The sequence below is a fragment of the Meleagris gallopavo genome, chromosome 1 (genome assembly GCF_000146605.3).
Source record: "Meleagris gallopavo isolate NT-WF06-2002-E0010 breed Aviagen turkey brand Nicholas breeding stock chromosome 1, Turkey_5.1, whole genome shotgun sequence".
NCBI lineage: Eukaryota > Metazoa > Chordata > Aves > Galliformes > Phasianidae > Meleagris > Meleagris gallopavo.
In genome coordinates, this window is record NC_015011.2 from 183,030,694 (window position 1) to 183,051,448 (window position 20,755).

At 46.5% G+C, this 20,755-nt stretch overlaps 2 protein-coding genes across 2 annotated transcripts in view; both read right to left on the reverse strand.

The window, feature by feature from the left end:
- Positions 1 to 1,385: 1,385 nt before the first annotated feature.
- The window catches only part of CAPN5 (calpain 5), a 37,326-nt gene continuing 17,956 nt past the window's right edge, over positions 1,386 to 20,755 (reverse strand). The window contains exons 3-12 of the mRNA XM_003203566.4: positions 11,652 to 11,860; positions 10,768 to 10,960; positions 9,960 to 10,153; positions 9,416 to 9,493; positions 8,700 to 8,895; positions 7,762 to 7,884; positions 7,078 to 7,274; positions 6,605 to 6,726; positions 4,601 to 4,737; positions 1,386 to 4,497 (exon numbers count right to left, since the gene is read on the reverse strand). Coding sequence (XP_003203614.1) covers positions 4,315 to 4,497; positions 4,601 to 4,737; positions 6,605 to 6,726; positions 7,078 to 7,274; positions 7,762 to 7,884; positions 8,700 to 8,895; positions 9,416 to 9,493; positions 9,960 to 10,153; positions 10,768 to 10,960; positions 11,652 to 11,860 — 1,632 coding nt within the window. The 3' untranslated portion in view covers positions 1,386 to 4,314. The remainder of the gene's footprint in view (positions 4,498 to 4,600; positions 4,738 to 6,604; positions 6,727 to 7,077; positions 7,275 to 7,761; positions 7,885 to 8,699; positions 8,896 to 9,415; positions 9,494 to 9,959; positions 10,154 to 10,767; positions 10,961 to 11,651; positions 11,861 to 20,755) is intronic.
- On the reverse strand, positions 14,828 to 20,079 carry OMP (olfactory marker protein). Its single transcript, XM_010706144.2, has one exon. It carries the CDS (start codon positions 18,273 to 18,275, stop codon positions 17,796 to 17,798), a length of 480 nt encoding a protein of 159 aa, XP_010704446.1. The 5' UTR covers positions 18,276 to 20,079; the 3' UTR covers positions 14,828 to 17,795.

The following is a 20,755-nucleotide window of genomic DNA, read 5'->3' on the forward strand; positions in this document are numbered from 1 at the left end:
ACCTTGCATAAACTTTTTTTTTTATGCACCAAATAAGTCTCAGGGAAAAGAGAGAAGTTCCCCAAAGTTTATCCAAAGGAGCTATAAGAAACATGCCCCATCTCTAGAGACAGTCAAGGTCAGGGTGGACAGGGTTCTGAGCACCTGATGGAGGTGTAGGTGTCCCTGTTCATTGCAGGGGAGTTGGACCAGATGACCTTTAAGGGTCCCTTCCAACTCAAATAGTCCTACGATTCTATAATGTGCAATCTGCAGGGCTCTTTGTTGAGGGAAAGCCACCCAAAATCATATCCTCCTGCTGCTTTGCCCATAATCTTACAGTTTTTATTATTCTTGTTGTTATTATTTTTCCCAGACTGCAGAGATTTTTTTTTTTAAGTCAAGGGAGACTCAAAAAGAGATAAGAAACCAACCCCAAGACCCCTGCACTGTGATGACTTTGAGATAAAGGAAGTAAAGGGTTCGGAGTTGGAGGTGGTTACTCTCCTCCATGGCTTCGCCCAGTGAACATGAGGGTAACTTTGCACAAAACCTTCACATATTTGCCCAAGGAGGTTGTGGATGCCCCATCCCTGGAGGCATTCAAGGCCAGGCTGGATGTGGCTCTGGGCAGCCTGGTCTGCTGGTTGGTGATCCTGCACATAGCAGGGGGATTGAAACTAGATGATCATTGTGGTCCTTTTCAACTTAGGCCATTCTATGATTCTATGAACATTTTGCTTCGCCCCTGTCTCAGAGTTAACAAAATAAATAATTTGAATGGAGTTCAGTGAACCAAGACAACAAATGAGGTTCTGCAGAGCCACCTGGTGTCCATCGAAAGCCTTCTGGAAGAACACAGCAAGTTTGGAGGCAGGGAGTCTGAATAAAATATACACAATTTATTTATAGGAGGTTTACAGCTGTACAACGTTGGCCTTCAGTTCTGACCGCTCGCCGATCTTGTGCAGCGTGACACATCGGTGCCTTCGGAGACGAAGACAGCTCATAGCCTGGTTTAACACCATCACATTAAAAAAAGAGGGGATTTCATGGAGTGTAGTGACAGGCTACTTGCAACCGATGCAGTGATTAATAAAAGAAACAGAAAATTAATCAGAGACATCCCACACCACTTAGTTTAGTGGGCACGGGGGGGATGGGTTGATGGTTGAGACTCGATGACCATAAAGGTCTTTTCCAACCTTCATGATTCCACTATTCTATGATCTATGGTGGAAGGGGCGGGGGGGAATGGAAAGTCCTCATCAGGTTTGCCCACCCCTCAGATAAAAAAAACTGGAATACATCCATTCACTCTATTCAAAGAGAAAAGGCATTGACACGAACAGCGGCATTTCAATAACTACCTTCCTCAACCCACTCTACGAACAAGACCAAAAAAGAAAAAAAAAAGTTAGAAAAAGGAAATTTTTCTTCATCCCTTGGAAATGAAGGGGGAAAGGAAGCTTCTGCTCTATGTTTTCAACAAGTAAAAGAAATAAAAAGAACAGAATTATTATCAATATTAAGACATTTTGGTCCTGATATGGTATAACGATTGTTATTTTAAAGAAGGTATTGAAAGCTGCCTTTCATTATGGCTTGATTCTCTGTACGAAGGAGGGAGGCTGGCCATGGGTATCAGGGCAATGCTGCTCCCCAGCAAGTTTCACTGCCACTTCTTGGGGATCACAGCATGGTTTGGCAGGGGTCAGGGCACCTGGGCCAAATGGCTGTGGTCTACTGAAGCTATGGGCAGCCTGATTTCCTGAGAAAACATGGCTCATATAAGCACACCAGCTACCTCCATCTGGTGCTGATGGTGCAAAATGCCTGTGGTGCTTCTGTGGTGTTCTCCTTCAGCTGAATGACTCTTCTCCCTCCAAAGCATTTCCAGGTGTCCCTTTCACCTATCACTCCTAAGACTTAAATCACAACTTTTGGCCCCATAGTCCTTCTCCCACTTATTTTCATTGATGAGTCCTATGCCCAAAACCAAGATCTAATCAAAAGAACTCTGAACTATGCTGGGCAAAATGAAGAGTTTGCTTCAAATTTGGGCTCAAAACGTCCCTTTATGAAAGCAGGAGCATCTGAGCTCATTCTGCACAGTGCCACTCTCATTCGGGTCCCAGTGATGGCAATAGGATTTGGAAGGTGTTCTGCACAACAGAAATAAGTGGGACCCAGAAAAAGCATCTTGTGGGTCACTGCCTGCTGCTAAGCCCTGGAAAACAAGACCTAAGAAAGCGAGCAATTTGGTCAAAAGTCCAGTGCTGACCCACAACGGCTTAACAACTGAAGATGAGGAAGGAAGAACAGCCTGCAAAGGTGGGTGAAGTTGTCCTTAGGGACATGGTTTAGTGGGGAAATATTGGTGGTGGGTGGACAGTTGGACCGGGAGATGCTGGAGGTCTTTTGCAACCTTGGTGTTTCTATGATTCTGTGATTCATATGCTTCTAGATGCACCAGGATTTGAGCTAGCAGCTGACTTGACACTGAGAAGCAAAATACCACGTTACAGACTTTGCAAATATTTAGGGACTTTAAAAAAAAAAAAAAAAAAAACAACCCACAGCTTTACAGCATAAACATGGCCAGTTAGCAGGAGAGACCAAAATCCTACTTTCTATAGCATAAGAAGGGTTCACGCGCTCACTTCTCCCTGCAGACAGGACTCTTCTCAGGTCTGAAACTATCAAGATTGCCTCGTTTGAATTAAAAAAAAAAGAAAACAGTTCTTTACAGGAAGCATTGCATATGTGTGCTCCATTCCCCTAGCAAGGAGCTGACTGCAGAGGATTTGCTGGTATGGTTTATATGAAGCCAGATTCTGCCACCCAGTGGAATAAGGAAGAGAAACTCAGGATTACAGCAAACAGGAGCATGGTCTTACACACTTCAGGACTGTGCTTTGTACCTTTGTACCGAGATGTGTTTGGGCTGTGCTTGTGGACTGGCTTTAGCTTTGTGCAACTCATCAATAAACTGGAAATTGAAGGTGGCAGATGAATGTTAGAATGAATTGAGCATTCATTGAGTACTCCTCTCCTTTAACATGAGCTCAAGTCCCACAGCATTTGGGAAAGTGAGGCACTGAAAATGGTGCAGTAGAAATCTGTATGCAGCAGTGAAGGTGATGTCCATTGAGCAAAGCTCCTCATCCATGGGAACTGATGCTTGTCATCCATGAGATCTGATGCTCTGGCCTTCAGAGGAACTGTTCTTCTCTTACCCCAACATTGAATATACCCAGGAGACAAACCAAGTATGGGGTTACAACTCAGCAAAATGAAAAATTCAGGCTCTATGGATAGGGAGAGCAAAAAAGCAGTGGAGACAGGAGGCACAATGGCAGTTTGAGAGGCATAGGCAGGAATCAAGGCCAGACCAATTCAAAAACATAGCCCTGCAGAACAGTTGTCTAACCACAGCTGTTGGCATTTTTGCATCTTTCAGAATCAGCAGCTGAACACCAGGAAGCACTGCTGCACCACGTGGGTGATGGAGTCCTCACACAAGCTGCTCAAAGAGTTGTGAGATCTCCTCCTTGGAGATCTCCAAAAGCAACCTGGATGTGGTTGGTTGGCACCCTGCTCTGGATGTCTTTGCTGTGACAGGGTTGGAATAGATGGACCAGAGGTTCCTTCCAACCTCAGCCATTCTGTGATTCTGTAATTCAGGACAGTATGGGGCTGAACAGGAATGAGACAGCAGGTCCCTACAGTGATGGAGCCACTAGTCTTGCTGACCCTGTGGATTTGGGATTGCGTGACTGCTCTAGTACATTTCCCATCCAGTCGCTGTGTGCATATCAATAAAACACCCCAAGAGCCCCAGTTTCTTTTTCCCCTTCTGCTTTGCTGACGTGCCTCCTTGGATAAGCAATTAAATGCCAGTTCATGGACAGAAGACTCCTCGCACACTACTCTAAAACCAAGCAGACACATAGAAGATGCATCGAAGCAGCTGGTGGGACCATGGTGGCCACACGTGTGCATGGTGACACGTGTGTGCCAAGCCCCGTGTAAACAAACAGCACCTGGACATCGTGCTTTGCTGTCAGGACACACAGCGTGCCAGCAGCGATCCCACGGGGTGGATGGTGGTGATGCGGCTGCAGAGGATGCCAGTAGAAGGATCGTTGTGGTTCCCCAACAAGGCACCATTTTTTAACATGGAAAACACAAGATTGGCTCCTTTGAGTGGAATGCATGCATAGTTCTCCTACACTTGCAGGTGGTAGATAGGCTGTGTGTATATATATGTGTGTGTGTATGTATATATGCATGTATATACATATGTGGCACTAGAGGAGAGTCCTTGAGTATTCAGACATTGGTGAGGATGTTACTGCTGAGCATCCTCACAGCAATGGTTCCAGGCAGATCATTTGATTTTCTGTTCCCTCTGTCCTGGAGGTGCAGTGTGTGCACGGACTGCTGGTCGCTGGGATCTCCCTTGAGTGCCACTTGACCCAAGAACTCGTCGCTTATCAAGTTGTGGTTCCAGATCTGAAGAAACAAAACAAAGGTATTTCCTTAAGGGATCCAACCAATCTCTCCCACTTTGCTTTGCCTGGTGCAACCTCACCTCGAGCCCCCAGATCACTGATACCTGAACAATGATGGGTTTTCCTGGCTTCTTGCGGTAGAAGAGGCCTTTCACATCAAACTCTGGTGACACTGTGTCTTTCTTCACTGCAGAACGAACCTTTTGCCCTTCACACTTTATTATCACATATGGGTCAGCTCCTAGGGAGATAAAAAGTACATTATCCTTATTTTGTATCTCCTGTAATTTCTCAGAGCCCTTTCCCAGGGGCTGCATGCAGAAGTTTTCCTCCAAACCCCACCAGAAGAGATGGATATCTGCCAATAAGTGGATCAGACCCCAGATGATGTCCACGAGGCTCTGCTGATGGCTGGGGCTTACTCTGTTAGGTGACATGGTACTCAGAAAGGAGTTGGTGATGGACTGCTATGAAATGGCCACCTTTTCCCTGACCTCATATTCTATTTAAGCCCTCCTTCATCGCTCTAAATTCTCCTTGCCTTTGGACATGGAAGGCAGCGATGTGCTCACCTCTCCCTTACAAGATTTACTGAAAGTAGGTGAAAATAAAACCATGGAGAAGAGAGCTGGGCTCACAGAGCTTGTTTCATGGAAGGAAACACCAAGAAGAACAGAAAGAGCCTGCAAAAACACGCTTGCTTCCACTATACTCATATACTCTAGAACTAGGCTTGGTTTTACTTAAGGTCAGAACCAACTAGCTCAGCATGATAATATGTTTTCACCTCTATTCAAAAATCTTTGGCACATCTTATATTTCTCCTAGACCGAATGAGACTCAAATGCTGCAGAGATTTTATGTATAAGGTCTAACGCTGGGTTAAGAAAAATGTTGGGCTATCAAGGTGATGAGAGACAACACAAAGTTGAGCCAAAATTAAGTGCCATGTTGTGCTGAGGTAGAAGATCCACAAAGAGTCTGGGAACTGGGAATATTTAGTAAGGAACTAGTGGCAGAACAGAGAACCTGAGAATGGAAATATATTTAAAAATACTTATAAAAGGTGACGATGGTAATTAAAGTATTTGCTGTGAGCAAGATTTCAGGGAAAAGATTGAAATGTCACAAAATGGACCACCCCCTCCTGAGGGCCAGGATTTAAGATCACCTTTTGTTTGCCAGACCACCTCCTCACTAGCTTGTTGTGTGCAAGGATCCAGCTCCCCCAGCAAAACACAGCTGCATCATTTCACAGCTGTTTTTCCAAACCAGTCTCTTCTTTTGGGATATCTCATAAAATCTTCATATTCCATAGCAGGAGCCAAATTCCAGTTCGTAAATCACTGTTTCTGAAATGGTGTGGAGGAACTAGGCTGGGAGATGCGAGAGATACCATTGCACTGGAAACCACTGAATAAGCAGGCTGGTGGTGGTGGGAGCTGAACAGCTGGAACACAGCTGGGAAAAGCCATTCCCAGGGAGATCTTGCTGAAAAAAAATATTTTATGGCTCCAGAATCCACATACACCCATGGAAGAAAATGTTTTTGTGAACAGTTCAGAAACTTTTGGCTACATTACTGCATTGCTACAGGCACAGTGAGTATTGAGTAACCTGAGGAAAAAAGCCAACCTACTTAGGGCAAAACTCTCACCCTGAGCACCGGACATGATAAGAAGACTCCCTTTGTGGTAGGTGATAAATAACATGAAGACTACACCAAAACATCAACCACTGCTTATCTGTCCTCCCAACTGAAATGCCTTTCGATATGATTCCTAAATTTTACAGCTGCTCATGCTTAGGAGGAAAGCCTGGAAGAGTACAAGACCTCTGCCAAAGGCTCTGGGGAGGTTTTGGGAGGATCTCCCAAGAATCCTTGCCGATAGCTTAAATGTAACAGCGGATCATTTGCAACAGCAAGATTTTCCATGGACTTTCTCCTCCTCTGGTGCTTGAACCAGATGCTTCCACTGAAAAACTATCTGAGGACATAAGAATTCCCAGCAAGCCTCACTTCATGAAACCACCTCTCTCTTCTCCCTCTGAAACAACCAATTCCCAGTCCCTCTGGGACTGCACAGTGAGCAGAGAAAGGCCATTACCTCCTTGGGAGTCCTGATTCTTGAGGCCAGCTGCGGCGAGGACGTGGACCTGGGACACCACTTGAGGGTACCCGCACATCCCACTCCAGCAGGTGTGTGGTGGCTCATCCAGTGTCAGCTCTCTATTGGGGAGAAATGTGTAATAGTTAGGATGTGCCCAGCCTTACCTGATGGGTAGGCCAATGAGTTTTCTCTAGTAGGATGGAAAGCCTATGCACCATCCACTGGCAGACTCTGCTCTCCACTCTGATCTCCTTCTCACCCAAGGGTTGAGATGCTCTCCCACATCATGCTTAGAAGCAAAGTGGGAACTTCTCCATATGTCTTTGTCTCTTGGCCACCTTTGAAAGGAAGCCAAACACTAGCTCTGGACAAGTCTATGGCCAATTCCAGTCAGGGATACCATATAAAAAAAGCAGAAAGCACTCTCCAAAAAGGCAGTTCCTCTCTCCATCACTACTCTTGTTTCTTACCGACAATCCGAAGGCACATCTGTGAAAATCCTGAGAAGAAACTCGCCTACATGACCAGGGTCAAAAGTGGTGGGGATGATGACATAGCGGCCTTCCTTCAGGTCTGTCCTCAGGAAGACGCTGCGGGAGTTGATGTAAATGGAGCTGGCCACCTTCTGCTGCAGGGTGTGCATCCGGTAGTTCCTGTTCAGCTCCACCTAGCGAGAGAGCACAGAGGGACAGTCAGCAGGACAGCACTGAGGAAATGTATCAGTTACCAAATCAGGGGACAGCCAACAAGAATTGACTCCACAGTGATGGGATAGCTGGAATTAAGAGAACCAGCAAGGCGGTCCCAAATAAAATTTGAGGCCTCTCAAAACTCTCTTGGCTCATAAACTCACTCTCTGTTACATTCCAGTTTGACACTGGGTCACCACCACAAAACACTTGATCAAACTAGCGTATTTCAGCATTCGGAGGAGACAAGCAAACCACTGCTTTCAGCAAGGAAATCCTGTCTATGCTGACCCTATTCATTTCTGAAATCTCTCACCATTGCTACAGGATGTGCTGAATACACCCATGGGGCACACAGAGTAACAGCTAAACACGTCATGCCAAGGGTCATGCAGTACTAGGATAGTGCACCACTAAGGAACTTCCTGAGGGGATGCAGGCTAGCATGCAGGACCCACAGTTTACCTTATGGATATCAAAGCCTATGGCTAAGTTCTCTCCTTTGCCCTCTTTGCGACTGGTCCGTTTTGGCTTCTGCTGGATGGAGATCAGCACTTCGTCTTCTGCCTTCTTCACATCAAATACATACTGGAAGCAAACAGAGGAAGGTGAGGAAGACAGGAGCATTGGGTATGAATGGGGGTAAACCCATCTATGAATTGTTCTGCAGAATCCAAGGAGTCTAGAGCTTGTACCAGAGCACTTCACCCCTTGCAGTCTGCTACGATTCCTTCTATAGAGGAATTATTCACAAAGACCTAACAGTGAAGCTAATACAAAGCAGGGAGCACAAAACAACTCTCCCACATCCTTGATGACGGCTCCTACAATGGAATGGACCATCCTTTATCTGCTTATTAGATGAAGGACTTAAAATAACTTGTCCCATATTACTGAGAATCTTAGTTCAGAATAGGACAGAGGAGCTTGTTTCTAGAGGAAAACCATACAGCAGGGCCTTTTCTGAAAGCCCAGAAAGGCTAGAAGAAATGGCCCTATAGACTACATCTGTCCTAATACATTTAACAGTGCCAGGGTTTGAGGAAACAAAATACAATTTGATCACTCAGGCATCCAAATAGTTGGAAATGTTTCCTGGCCTTGACTGGCACCAGCTAATACCACTTCCCTGTGGCACAATTTGATGTTTGGATGTTTGTTTGTGCCAAACTGGTCTACGCCAGACACCTGGATGCCCATTAGGACGGGTAATGTTAAGAGAGTTGACCTGGATGCTGGTCACACTCTGCCCAGGGGTCTCAGTTCAATAAAGGTCACGAGCACATTAAAAATATGAGCACAGAGCTCTGATGGTTGTTTTGCCGTTTTAAGTCCCTGTAGGAGACTGAAATCCTTGGAAGCAAGTGTGAAGACTTCTGAATGTCCTCTGCTAAATGACTCACTTGGGGATTCTGCAAAAAGGTGTCCTTGTGGTTGATACAGCCTCCACTGCGGTTCTTCAAGGGATCATCACTTCTGGTCCATGCCCCGTGTAGCACTGCCTCCTCCCAGGTCTTATGGATGCTGAGGTAGGATGTGTTGATGAGACGGCACTTGATGATGTCTGTGAAGTATCTACAGAAGTCTTCAAAGGTCATCCTAAGTCAGAAAGGACAGAGCTGGGTTATGCTGCTTTGTTTTCCTGAGCAGCGTGGTGCAGGGAGATACTCAGTCACCTGTTAGAGGCTGTGGATAGCCACTGATACCAACAAAGACACCTTTCTCCACACACACAACAAATAGTTCATTTGTTCAAACAAAACAGTTGTATGTGTTGGACTGATAGAAGCAAAGCAATTGCTCCTCCTGCATGTATGGGTATGTGTGGTACTGATATGTGTACCTGGTGAGTTGGTTATGCTCAACACACTTCTAACGGGTTTCTAGTGCTCTAGTAAAATGGTTTGGAACCAGTGTGATACTGCACAGCTTGCAATCCTAGGATCATGACCAGCCAAAGCTAATATCCATGGGCAAAAGGAGGAGATGCAACTGAAAATCCTATAGCTTGAAAGGTCATTTGCTCTGGTTAGCCAGTTGAATGGTAATGACTGAGATGCTTCAAGAGATGGGAGGACTGTGAACACTGTTCATGGTGGCAGCCTCAGGAAGGACTCACCAGAATTCACCATCGTCTTCTACTGTCATCCCCATCTTCTCTCTTTCACTTTTGCTCACTTTCTGCCACTCTTCAGAGCTGTAGGAAGAGTGCAGAATCATCACTGTGAGGGCAAGGGGACATCAGCCCTTGGTTTTCCATCCCATCCCATCCCATCCCATCCCATCCCATCCCATCCCATCCCATCCGCAGATGTCATGGCAGTGGTACAGGCTGACTCTTTTGGGTGTTATTTTGGCTGAAACAAGACTGGGAGGAGAGAGATGACATACAACCATCCTTCACAAGGGTGAAATGCTGATGATTTCACCACAACATCCACCAGAATCTCAGTGACGTCTGCAAGCTCAGACACCCTCCTGCTCTGTCCTTCAGGGACCCCAGGACAAAAAATACATCTACCCAAATGAAACAGTAGGTTTAGGACACTGGTTGAAGCAACATTCCACGACTGCTTATGCATTATCATATGGGTGTAGATATAACCTCAGAGCTTGCTCTAGGCCAACATTTTCCACCAAAAAAAAGTGCTTATCCCACCCACGTGTCACTCCAAGGGCCGTTCCACTCTCGTTCACCCCATGGGTTGCGCATGCGGATCATGTCCAGCTTCTCTGACTTGAAGAAAGACAGCAGGCCATGGCCCAGGCGGACCTTCCTCACATCAGTCACGGCGTAAGCATGGCCCTTCACCAGCCCACAGGCCAGGCGGGCCTCCATGTCTGCTGCTGACGTAGCCTGGGCAGGAGGACACAAGAAGAAGAGCACCAGTGCTCAGGGACAGAGAAAGTTGCCTCATCAGGAGTATCTGATATTGTATTAGGTACTAGATTCATTCTAGTCTTCACCGGTTGCATGAGGTCTCTGAGCTCCCATGGTGTCCCATAATCTTCCTTAAGCAATAATGCTCATTCTATTGGTTATAATGGAAGATTTGAAATGCAGTGTTCGTGAAGATGCTCACATACAGACATGAGAATGTTTTTGTTTTTTTCCTGGAAGTGAATGCTCTGATAGTATTCAAAGGCCAGTAGGATGAATCTGCACTCTTGGACATAGCAATGAGTAACAAAGAGGGTTGGGTTGAACTCCAGGATTGAGTTCATAGAATCACAGAATCATTAAGGTTGGAAAAGGCTTATAAGATCGTATAGTCAAACCGTCAACCCATCACCCTCGTGCCCACTAAACTACATCCCTGTGCAAGTTCCTTTGACATTTATACGAAAATGTATGAACCCTTGGCCACAATTTACTTGATCTAATTTAGATGCCTCCAGCAGGCTTGGATAAACAACATCCTAAAATGCCTACTCCCATAAAACCATGATCATGCAGGCAACGTTGCTTACTTTGATGGAGCAGCTGATGAGGCCTCCACGATTGTGCACTTTCAACACACGCTCAAAGAGGAGATTTCGTTTGGTTTCATCGGTGGTGTAGTCCCCTTCAGTCAGGTCAATAGGTTCAGAGACCCCACCAGTAAAGTCTACCAGAGCATCAGCTGTGTTGCCTCCATCCAGGGCCTCATAGCATCCTGACAACCTAAAAGAGGGTGATAGCGATGGCACAAAAGCACTGACATTTTAAGAGCTCTCAGACACTTCTTGACATGGCACGGAGAAGGCAGTATTTCAGTGGGACTGGACAGCAAAAAGAGGGTGAAAAATCAGATCTGTGCTGTTTGCAGTACTCCTGAAATCCCTGAGATAGGTATTATTTAAATCAAAGTGCAGTTGAAGGATATGTTGTTTTGAGGGTAAATTGAGGCACATGAAGGCTTTTTCTTCAAATTCCTTTGTATCTGAGATACATCTTACTCCTTCCCAAGAAAGCTGTTGTTTTGACCAAAATATCTGAGGCTAAAGCAACCTCCAGCTAGAAGTTCCAATTCTTGAGTAGACCTTATACCCAGAAAAGAAAAAGAGTGATGTTTGGTGTGGGGACCCTGACCACAAATATGCCCCAATAACCTTTGGTCTGCTTCCGACCTATAAAACTGCTGCATCCTCAAGAAGAAAAGACCTCAGATCATATAAGAGCAGAAAGATTCATATTGCCTCCCTGTTGCAGTGTTACCTCTGATAGTTCTTTAAGCCAAATTCAGAAATAACCATCACCAGCTTCTACATGGCATCAGACATTTTCCACTGGCATAAGCCAACTAATGAATGAACAGAGATGAAAATTGGGGTGTGAAGGTCCTCGTTTGCTCTGCATCTGCCTGAGTACTTACTTGGCATAAGCCTTCTCCACCAAGGCACACCAGAACTCATTCTTGGAGTTGGAGTGGCAGTAGATGAGCTGGTTGTGAAGCGTGGGCAGGCGGTCATCTATTACCACATCCAGCCACTGACCAAAACGCCAGAATTGGAAGTGGAAGATCCCTGCATAGCTCTCAGGCTTCTCAGCATTCCACTCCTGCTCCTTCCAGTCTGGGATGACCTGAGTTCAACACAAGGAGGAGACAGAAAGGAGACATGCGCTCAGGTTATGCCCTTTTTTGCTAGGGTTAATTCTTACATCAGAACTAATGCAGACAATATTAATGACAAGGAAGAACCTGAGGGAGGTGGATTTGCTCATTTCAGCCCATTCACGACATATTCTGGGCCTGCCTCTTCCAAGGTAGACTAGATTTGCATGCACTGAAATAGCTCAGACTCCATCCTTCATTGGAGGATGTCTCTAAAAATCTCTCACGGCTGTTTCTATTACGCCTTCCTTGACCTCATTCTCATAATTCTATCTGGGAAATCTGCTGCCATCTACTCTTGTAGACAGGCTATTGGAACAGAAGCGTGCTTGATCCGACCAGGGATGGCTGTTCTTAGGATCAAAGTTTTAGAACTGAATAGATCACTTAGAAGGGGTCTATAGAGTTCATCAAGTCCAATAACCTGAGCACATCAGGGCTAACCAAAAGTTATTATATGTTATTATCAAAATGCTTCTTGAACATTGACAAGCACATTCTCATTGATGGCTATTATTATGACCGAATTTTTGTGAATTTTTATATCAGATGGGTACTACTGGGATCCCTTTTTAAATCCTTTTGCTTGATCCTTGTGTGATTGGACTGGTCTAAAGTCAACATTGTATTTGTCTACTGAGTGGTAATAAACCATCACTGTGGGTATATCTGCTCTGCTGAAGTAGAAGAAAGTGAGATTTTCATCCCCACAGAGTCCCCTTTCATCCCTGCCGAGACCTGCCATAGTCATCCAGCAAGTACAGGAGGGAAAAAGGAAAAAAAGAGTCTGAAGCGAAAGAAACTTTGAGAAGTTAGGAAGTTGAGGCAGTGCAGGTTTGGAGTCACAGCCATTAGCACTCTCAGCAGGACAAGGCAAAAAGGGATGGGTAAATAAAACAGTAAATAAAAACAGTTCATATCCTTCATGCTTGTGGGCACCATCAGATATTTAACTGCTTCCAAAGCATTGTGACCTAAGAGAGGAGATGCTCCAGTGTGCTCATGGGGAAAATTATTAGCACAGCATGTTTCAGTACACCTGACAGGACAAGAAGTAATGGCTTTAAGTCGCACCAGGTTCAGGTTGGATATTAGGAGAAAATTTCTTCTCTGAAAGAGTGGTAATGCATTGGGACAGGCTGCCCAGGGAGGTGGTGGAGTCACCATCCCTGGAGGTTTCAAGAACTGTGGAGATGTGGCACTGAGGGATGTGGTCAGTGGGCATGGTGGGGAAGGATTGGTGGCTGGACTTGGGGATCTTGGAGGTCTTTTCCAAACTTAATGATTCACTGTCTGTCCTGCAGAGACAAACAGTAAGTATTGGGATGGGACAGGACAAGACACAACTATTCTGCATGGAAAGAGGCTCTTCAGGAAGCCCCAGGTCATGGTGAGACCCCTGTACGAGACCTTGGCCCTTTTCCTGTTGCTGGAACTTTGTGCTTTCTTATGGTTGCCACCAAAAAGCTCTAACACTCTCCCCAATCCAGCCCAGGGCTCTTATTGTTCTTTGGAGTTAAAGACAGTTGAAATATTAATGATGCCATCAGCCCTGTGAGCTCACTGGCACTCTGAGTTGTCCAGATCAATAGAAGCAGAACAGACAGAGCCATGAGAAGAGCCACTTTGGGAGGGTTTGATGTTTTCCAGGAGTGCTAATGAAAGATGCCCAGACTCCCTCTGGGTCACTGCCAGGGAAGGTCAGACTGTCAGTCCCCATCGATTCCCTCCTGACTGGCACTCATGCTAATGAATTGTCATAGAGGACCATTGTGCTAATTAACTCACTATTAATGTGAGCTTAGAAATGACTAAGGTATTGATTAGAGACAGCGACTCAGCTTCCAGCTGGCTGGTTTTGAGATCTAGCACTACCACTGATGGTGGCAGGAGGTACTGGTCCCCAACCATTCTCCTCTGTCCCTTCATCTGGGTATGGCAACAAAATTATCCTCAGCTGCTGAAGGCAGCACGAGCTGTGTCTGGCCTTCACACACAGAGCAGAGGCTGGTTGTGTTCCAACTATGTTCTAAGGGGGAAAGGAGTCTGATCTCTTCTCAGAAAAGGTTCTGCCCTAGAGGGTGATGGAAATGGATAAGCTCCCACAGGGCAGTGGGTATGCACTTGAGCTGCTGGAGCTCAGGAAGCGCTTGGACACTGCTCTCAGACACAGAGTCCGGATTTTGGGTGGTGCTGTGTGGAGCCAGGGGTTGGACTTGATCCTTGTGAGCCCCTTCTAGCTCAGGATATCCTATGACTATAATCTCCAGAGCCCAGCCTCTGCTCAACCAGGCAAACAGTGAGGTGTGAGATCAAGCATGAGGCTCCTCTTCCCATAGAACTCTCCATGAACTCTCAATTCTTGGCTGACAATGAGCCAACAGTGTGCCCAGGTGGCCAAGAGGGCCAACAGCATCCTGGCTTGTATCAGCAATAGTGCAGCCAGCAGGAGCTGATTGCTCCCCTGTGCTCAGCTCTGGCATGGCTGCACCTCAAGTACTGTGTTCAGTTCTGTGCCCCTCACTATAAGAAAGACATCAAGGCCCTGGAGTGCATCCAGAGAAGGGCAACAGAGCTGTGAAAGATCTGGAGCACCTTATGGGTCTTATGGGGAGTGGCTGAGGGAGCTGGGATTGTTCAGTCTGAGAGAAGAGGCTCAGGGGTGACCTTACTGCCTTCTACAACTGCCTGTAAAGAGGTTGCAGTGAGGTGGGTGTCAGCCTCTGCTCCCAAGTAACAGTGATAGGATGAGATGTAATGGCCTCAAGATGTGCCAGAGGGGAGATTCAGGTTGGATGTTAGGAAAAACACCTCCAAATGAATGGCCAAGCACTAGCACAGGCTGCCCAGGGAGGGTGGCTGAGTCACCATCCCTGGAGGTGTTCAAGAACCATGTAGATGTGATACATGGTTTAGTGGGTGATATTGGTGATGAGTGGACAGTTGGACTAGATGACCTTAGAGGTCTTTTCCAACCTTATGATTCTATGATATGGTGAATTTCTGAGGGCATGAGAAGGGTATAAAAAGGACAGTGGTGCCCCTGGGCCAGAGAGGGGCCATCTCCTACACCCACCGGCACAACAGGAGAGAGGTGGCAGTTCTAGGTGCCTATTGAGATACTGGTCCCAGGACAGTCACACTTCAAGGCACACAGGACAACTCTACCTGTGGCCTTACCCTGCATATTCCCTAAAAGATTAAGCAGGAGATAGTCATATAAATGAGATCCACAGCTCTAACCCACCCCCCAGGAACCCTCCTCAGATATTTCACCTCTCCTCTGTGGTTACTGGAGAGCGTGCCCTTAACCACTCATCCTGGGATCCTGCTGAGTCCTGGACTCAGCTTGGTTGCATTGAGGCAGCGCAAATGACTAAGCTGATGCAGACTTTTTCTTACTCCGGAGTGGCTAATTAACAGAAAATGCACCTATAACTCTGGAGAAACATCCCTGACTTGAAGGAGGGATGGGTGGGTGCTGATTCCTCCAAACAGGAGATATTCTATTGAGAACTTGCCAGCTGAGGACGGGGAGGAGGGGAACCCGGTGTGCCAATCTGCTGAACGAACCAGGTCTGAACTTCTCCAGGAGATGGGATGGAGTGGTGTATCTGAAAGCCTTTACAGGGCATGAAAACTTTGTAGGGATATTTTCAGTGGTTGGCATAAATTGGATCATCTGCCCTGTGGGAGAGAGGAATCTGAGTACCCCATTCACCTCCCACTCCCAGCTCTGATGGAAAGATGTGATCCACTCGAGGATCTCAGTTCCTCCATCAATTTCTCCTCTGCCCAGCTTCACACCCCTCCAAATCAAACCAAATACTAAATGCTCCATTTAGCCTTTCATGCTGAGAGAGAAGAAGGTAAGTGTTCTGTTCACTTTTTTTTTGCAGAGGAGAAGGTTATAAAAAATACCAGCAATGACTTGAAAATTGGTGGGTTCTGCCTTACTGCATGCAGGACTAGGGCAGCTACCAAACAGGGAATCAAGAAAATATGGACAGCCTTGATCTTTAAGGGGAAACCAGCTGATAAGGCTTTTATTTACTGTGGCACATCAATACCAAGCAAGGTACCTGCTGCAGGAACTCAAAATGAGCAAACAGCATTGTAGCAATTACATATTACAAGACCTGGCATGCAAAAACCCTTTTGGAAGTTGGCAGTGACTCCTGTTATGGGATCTAATCTGGTTTGCACTCAGGGACTTTGTTCTGGGATGTATGAAGAGAGTTCTCCTATAGAAAAAGAGACTGTTTTGGGACCCTAGAACTGGATTTGATCCACCATAGGTCCATACTATAGCCAAGCAGGGATGAGTCCCCTTTTATTTCTCTTCACTGAATACAGCATGTCTTGGGATATAAGCAGCGACATCAACTTCTCCAGCAGTGCCCATGGCATGGCCCTATGTGGTTGCTGAACTTTGGCTGCAGACAAGACTCAAAGCTCCCAACTTCTCTCCATCTCTGTTTGACTTTTCCTTTCTCTCTAACACAACTTGTGCATATTATTTTATACACTGTCATTGTGCTAGAGAGGGCATGGTGTCCAGGATCTCCATCGGATCTGGAAAAGAAGCTGGACTCTTCTGGGGATGGTCTACACAATCAGTAGGCCATGGGTATCATGCCATCTCATGCTGGTTTCCCATCATTGCCCTCTCCTTACATACCTCAGGAAAACCTCAGTCTATACTTTGAGGAATGCACACCATCATTTGGGTGCAAATTTTCACCTGTGACTCTCAAGAAGTGTCACCGAAGTACCTTCTGGAGGAGGAAAAGGAGATGTCCAAAGTTAGCAGTTTATCCACTGTCAATAGATGAGACAGGAACAAAATATCCTGGATGTGGTCTGCAAAGTGCTCTCTATAGATCACAGAATCAAAGAATGGTTTGGGTTGGAAAGGACCTTAGAGATCATCTAGTTCCAACCACCCTGCCATGGAAAGGGACACCTTCCATTACACCAGGTTGCTCAGTGCCCCATCCAACTTGGCCATGAAGATGTTTTAAGGCCATAATCATGCACAGATTGGTTTTGCTGCAGGGGACTAGCTGCTGGCTCAGACCTACAGCCTGCTCTGAGCTGCTGGCTCTGCACACACATGCATGCCTGCTCCAATCCATCTCAGTAACAGAAATACAGGCGACAAGAGGAAGGCAACATGCTTGAGCACACCTCCCCACATTGACCCCCAGTGTTAAACAGTGAAAGCTGTCAGGAAAAGCAAAGTCCACCCTCCTATTTTTTTGTCCAGTGAGTTTGCAATCTGCTGAATACAACATGTCTGAAGGTCCTTCAGCTTCATGGTAAGGTGAGCTTCCATAGGTCTGGTCTTCAGAGACATGGAGCGGTCACAGTTACAGTCACATAGGAGTCACTATAAGTTGCAAGCACTCAGCATCCTTGCAAGGATCCATCTCAAACAAGCCTCCCCTTCTGGATAGTTGGGATGGAAACGGGAAAGCAGCACTCTCTCCAGGATGCCTCTCCTATTTGCAGCATGGCAATTTGTTTTTCCATCAGGCATTTTGTATCCAGGTGCCATGGTTGGAAAGGTAAGAGCAGCCAAACATTTCCAAGCCAGCAAGACTGAGCCAGCCAGGCCTGGTGAATTCCTGAACTCACAAGCAAGCAGAATTATACTCTAGGCAAATAAAGCAGCAAGTATCCATGGCTCGTCCTCCCTTTTCCCCTTCATTCAGATTGAGGAAAGCACGTTAAGGGAATGTTTTTCAGGGGTGAGGAGCTCCAGAAGTGCCAAGATGTTCTCCACCATTTTGTTATGCCACCCTTCAATGAAGAGCCACATAGAAACAACCGAGAACTGAACAAAGGAAAGAAAAATGAAGACAAAGCATAGCTGAGCAAGAAGGACAGAGCTGAAGGGAATCAGGCCTTAAAAACGATGGAACCCTTCAGCTGAGCAGGTTCAAGGCCATCGGTGAAAGCAAGGAGGAAATACATCACCTTGCGGATCTTGGCTAACTCCACGAGCCGTTCCCCAAATTCCTGGGCATCTGCCTCATTGCACTCCACCTCCTTGGCTCCTGGTTTCTTCCAGAAGATGCCCACTGGTTCCAGCAGCTGCCGGTTCATCAGATGGGTGAGATCAGGAGTCCAGTGCTGGGAGGTGCCGGTCACCATCACCTTCCCAGATCTCTCCAGTTGGATGTCCCAGCGGAGGAAGTGCAGGTTGTGCTGCCGGATGAAATCCACCCTGTAGACATGCTCATTGGGATGCAGCAGCTTCTCACCATCCTGGGGCCTGGCATTTTTCTGCTGCAGGCTCTGGGCTCTCAGACGCATGCACCGGGTGAGCTGGTCATCGTGGATGAATGGCAGCTTGAGCTCCCCTGCCTCGGCTGCCATCTCCTCCACTGCTCCTCTGCAGTGTCCTCAGCAATGTTCGGTTCCCAGATAGGACACGCAGGGGTAAAAATTCTGGTGCACCTTCTCCACGGTCCCAGCGGTGCTAGGCAACCCAGGCCAGTGACGTAAAACACCCTCCAGGGCTTGCTCTGGGTGCCCTCCCATCTCGTTTGCAGATTAGGAACTGATGGTGCTGCTGTGCATGATAATCTATAGGGAAGGGATATCTGATGTCAGCCTCCCTGGCAACCTCCCTGACAACGGCTCCAGCAAGCCAAAGTGCAGCTCGTTATCCCTAAATGAAGGTGCACAGCCAGGGCAACCATCCTGCAGGTGTCGGTGCCAGTGTATTCTCAGAATATTAGTTCGTGGGATCATTCATGTTGGAAGCAGCTTCTAGAGGAGAATGCTCCAGCCCTCTGCTTGCACTGGGACTTTATGGTTAAACCAGGTTGCCTGGAGGTTTGTCTATCCCAACTCTGAGCACCTTTGTGCATGGAGCACTCTGGACCCTAGTATCAGAATATGCTCATGTTTTTGGTTTTTTTTTCCCCTTTATATCTCATTTCCCATGCTGCTGTTGAATTTTGTCCTGTGGTTGTGCTCAAATCTGGCTCTGTCTTGTCTGTACCCTGCCTCCTCCAAACAGCAAAAAGATCCTCTTTCATCTTCTCCTGGCCACACAAAACCATCTCTTTGGCGTCCGTAGACCCTAAATCTGGACAAATCCCAGATGAGGAGTCACAAGTGCCTGCTGGAGGGGAAGAATAATTTATTTTGCCCTGATGGCTGCACTCATGGCAATTTGGCACCACGCGTGGCTGTTCATCTCTACAAGGTTTCATGTTTGACTCACAGTCAGGACCCCATGTCTTCTGCTGGGTGGCACTGCTGGCAGGAAGCCTTAGTGGGCACCAACAGCTCAGCATAGTCTGCTGCCCTAGAATGGACTGATGTTAGACAAAGTGCTCATGCATGGGCTTCCCTTTTACTCAATGTTTCTGGGAAATGGGGACATGGACACAGTCTGGGCCTTATGTTTGTCTCTTTGGGACAGGTGTAGGAGCATACCCAAGATGCAATCAAGCTCTTCCAGGTGCTGTAGAAATGCTCTGAGTCCAAGTGAGCAACAACAAGACTGCTATGCCTAACCTGGGGCTGCTTATTTCCTAAAAACTGCTGAATATGGTTATATCCAGAGCATTTGTGCTGCGTTGGTGGGCTCTCCAGGCAGTGGATGGGATAAAAGAGGATGAACGCATTCCTCTTTGCAGGGTGTCTCCAAGAGGCTGTGGATCCCAACCAGAGCTGCCATGTTTAACAATGCACCCCTCCGCCATGCACCATGAAAAGATGGCAAAACCATCATCATAACTTCAGATGCTCTATGGAAAAGGCCCAACTTTTCGAGCATGCTGTGGCATCCTTAGGATAGAGCCACTGGTTTGGACTCTCAGAGAGTCCATCGATTTCAGCATCAACTTTTACGTGGCACACTGTATGGAGTTAGGTTGTATGGTGTTATGGTGATTCTATGGTTAGGTTCTTTGGTTCTTTCCATTCTGTCTGTGACTCGTGCTGGCTTCTGTCATATCACATTTCTGCAGAGCACTTTGGGAGTTCCAGCTGTGTTAAATAAAATCCAGGAAAGAGTTTTCTAAAGTATTTTTACAAAAGGCACTGCAATCACATGGGGTATGCCACACAACTCAGTAAGCATGATCCCTGGAGGTTTTAATTTGGACTTCTCTAAGAAGTGTCCAAAAAAGACCATCAGAAGACATCAGGAGCCCAAGGTGGGTCATTGCACTGGGAACTGCCCTGTACTCACCAGTCTGATATTGTTCCTAAAGACACTGCGAGCAGAGTCAAATAAGCTACAGGGCCACATGTAGCCCCATTTGAAAGGATTAAAGAGAAGTCTGAGGAAATCAGACCCTTCTTGCTGTCCTCTGAGCTCTTGCTTTGCTTGTTTGCTAGCTTTCAAACACCTTCAGCAACAACTGTCATATCAACCCTTGGGTTTTAAAGATGACTTCAGGAAACCCTGGAGACCTGGTTACAGATCCAGATTACCCTTTAGGACAAAGTGCTACTGGAAATGACTTAATCCCCTCCATAATCCAATGCCTTTATTTCTTTTTATTAGAGCTAGACATCTCAGAAGGGCCACAAAACAGAATTTTGTAGAGCCAGTCTAAAACCACATAGGGCCAGGCAAGAGTTAAGACATTAGGAAACTGCTCTCAATTCCCTTCCAGTCCCTAGTTCCTATCCACTTTTTTTCTAGGAGCAATGGGAGAGCTGGACCAAGATCCCTGTGCTGATATTTCAGTGATATTAATACCTGCATCAGCATCTTTAAATTCTTCCCAGACTTTAAATCAGAGACATTCTGGTGTCTAATGACAGTTCAGCAGCTTAGTGTTTTGCTGTCTTGCCTGTCCTATCAACTGTTGCTTTCATTGATGTATGGATGG

Excerpts from the sequence above, each read along its gene's own strand:
- OMP (XM_010706144.2), bottom strand. The coding sequence starts at position 18,275 with ATGGCAGCCGAGGCAGGGGAGCTCAAGCTGCCATTCATCCACGATGAC.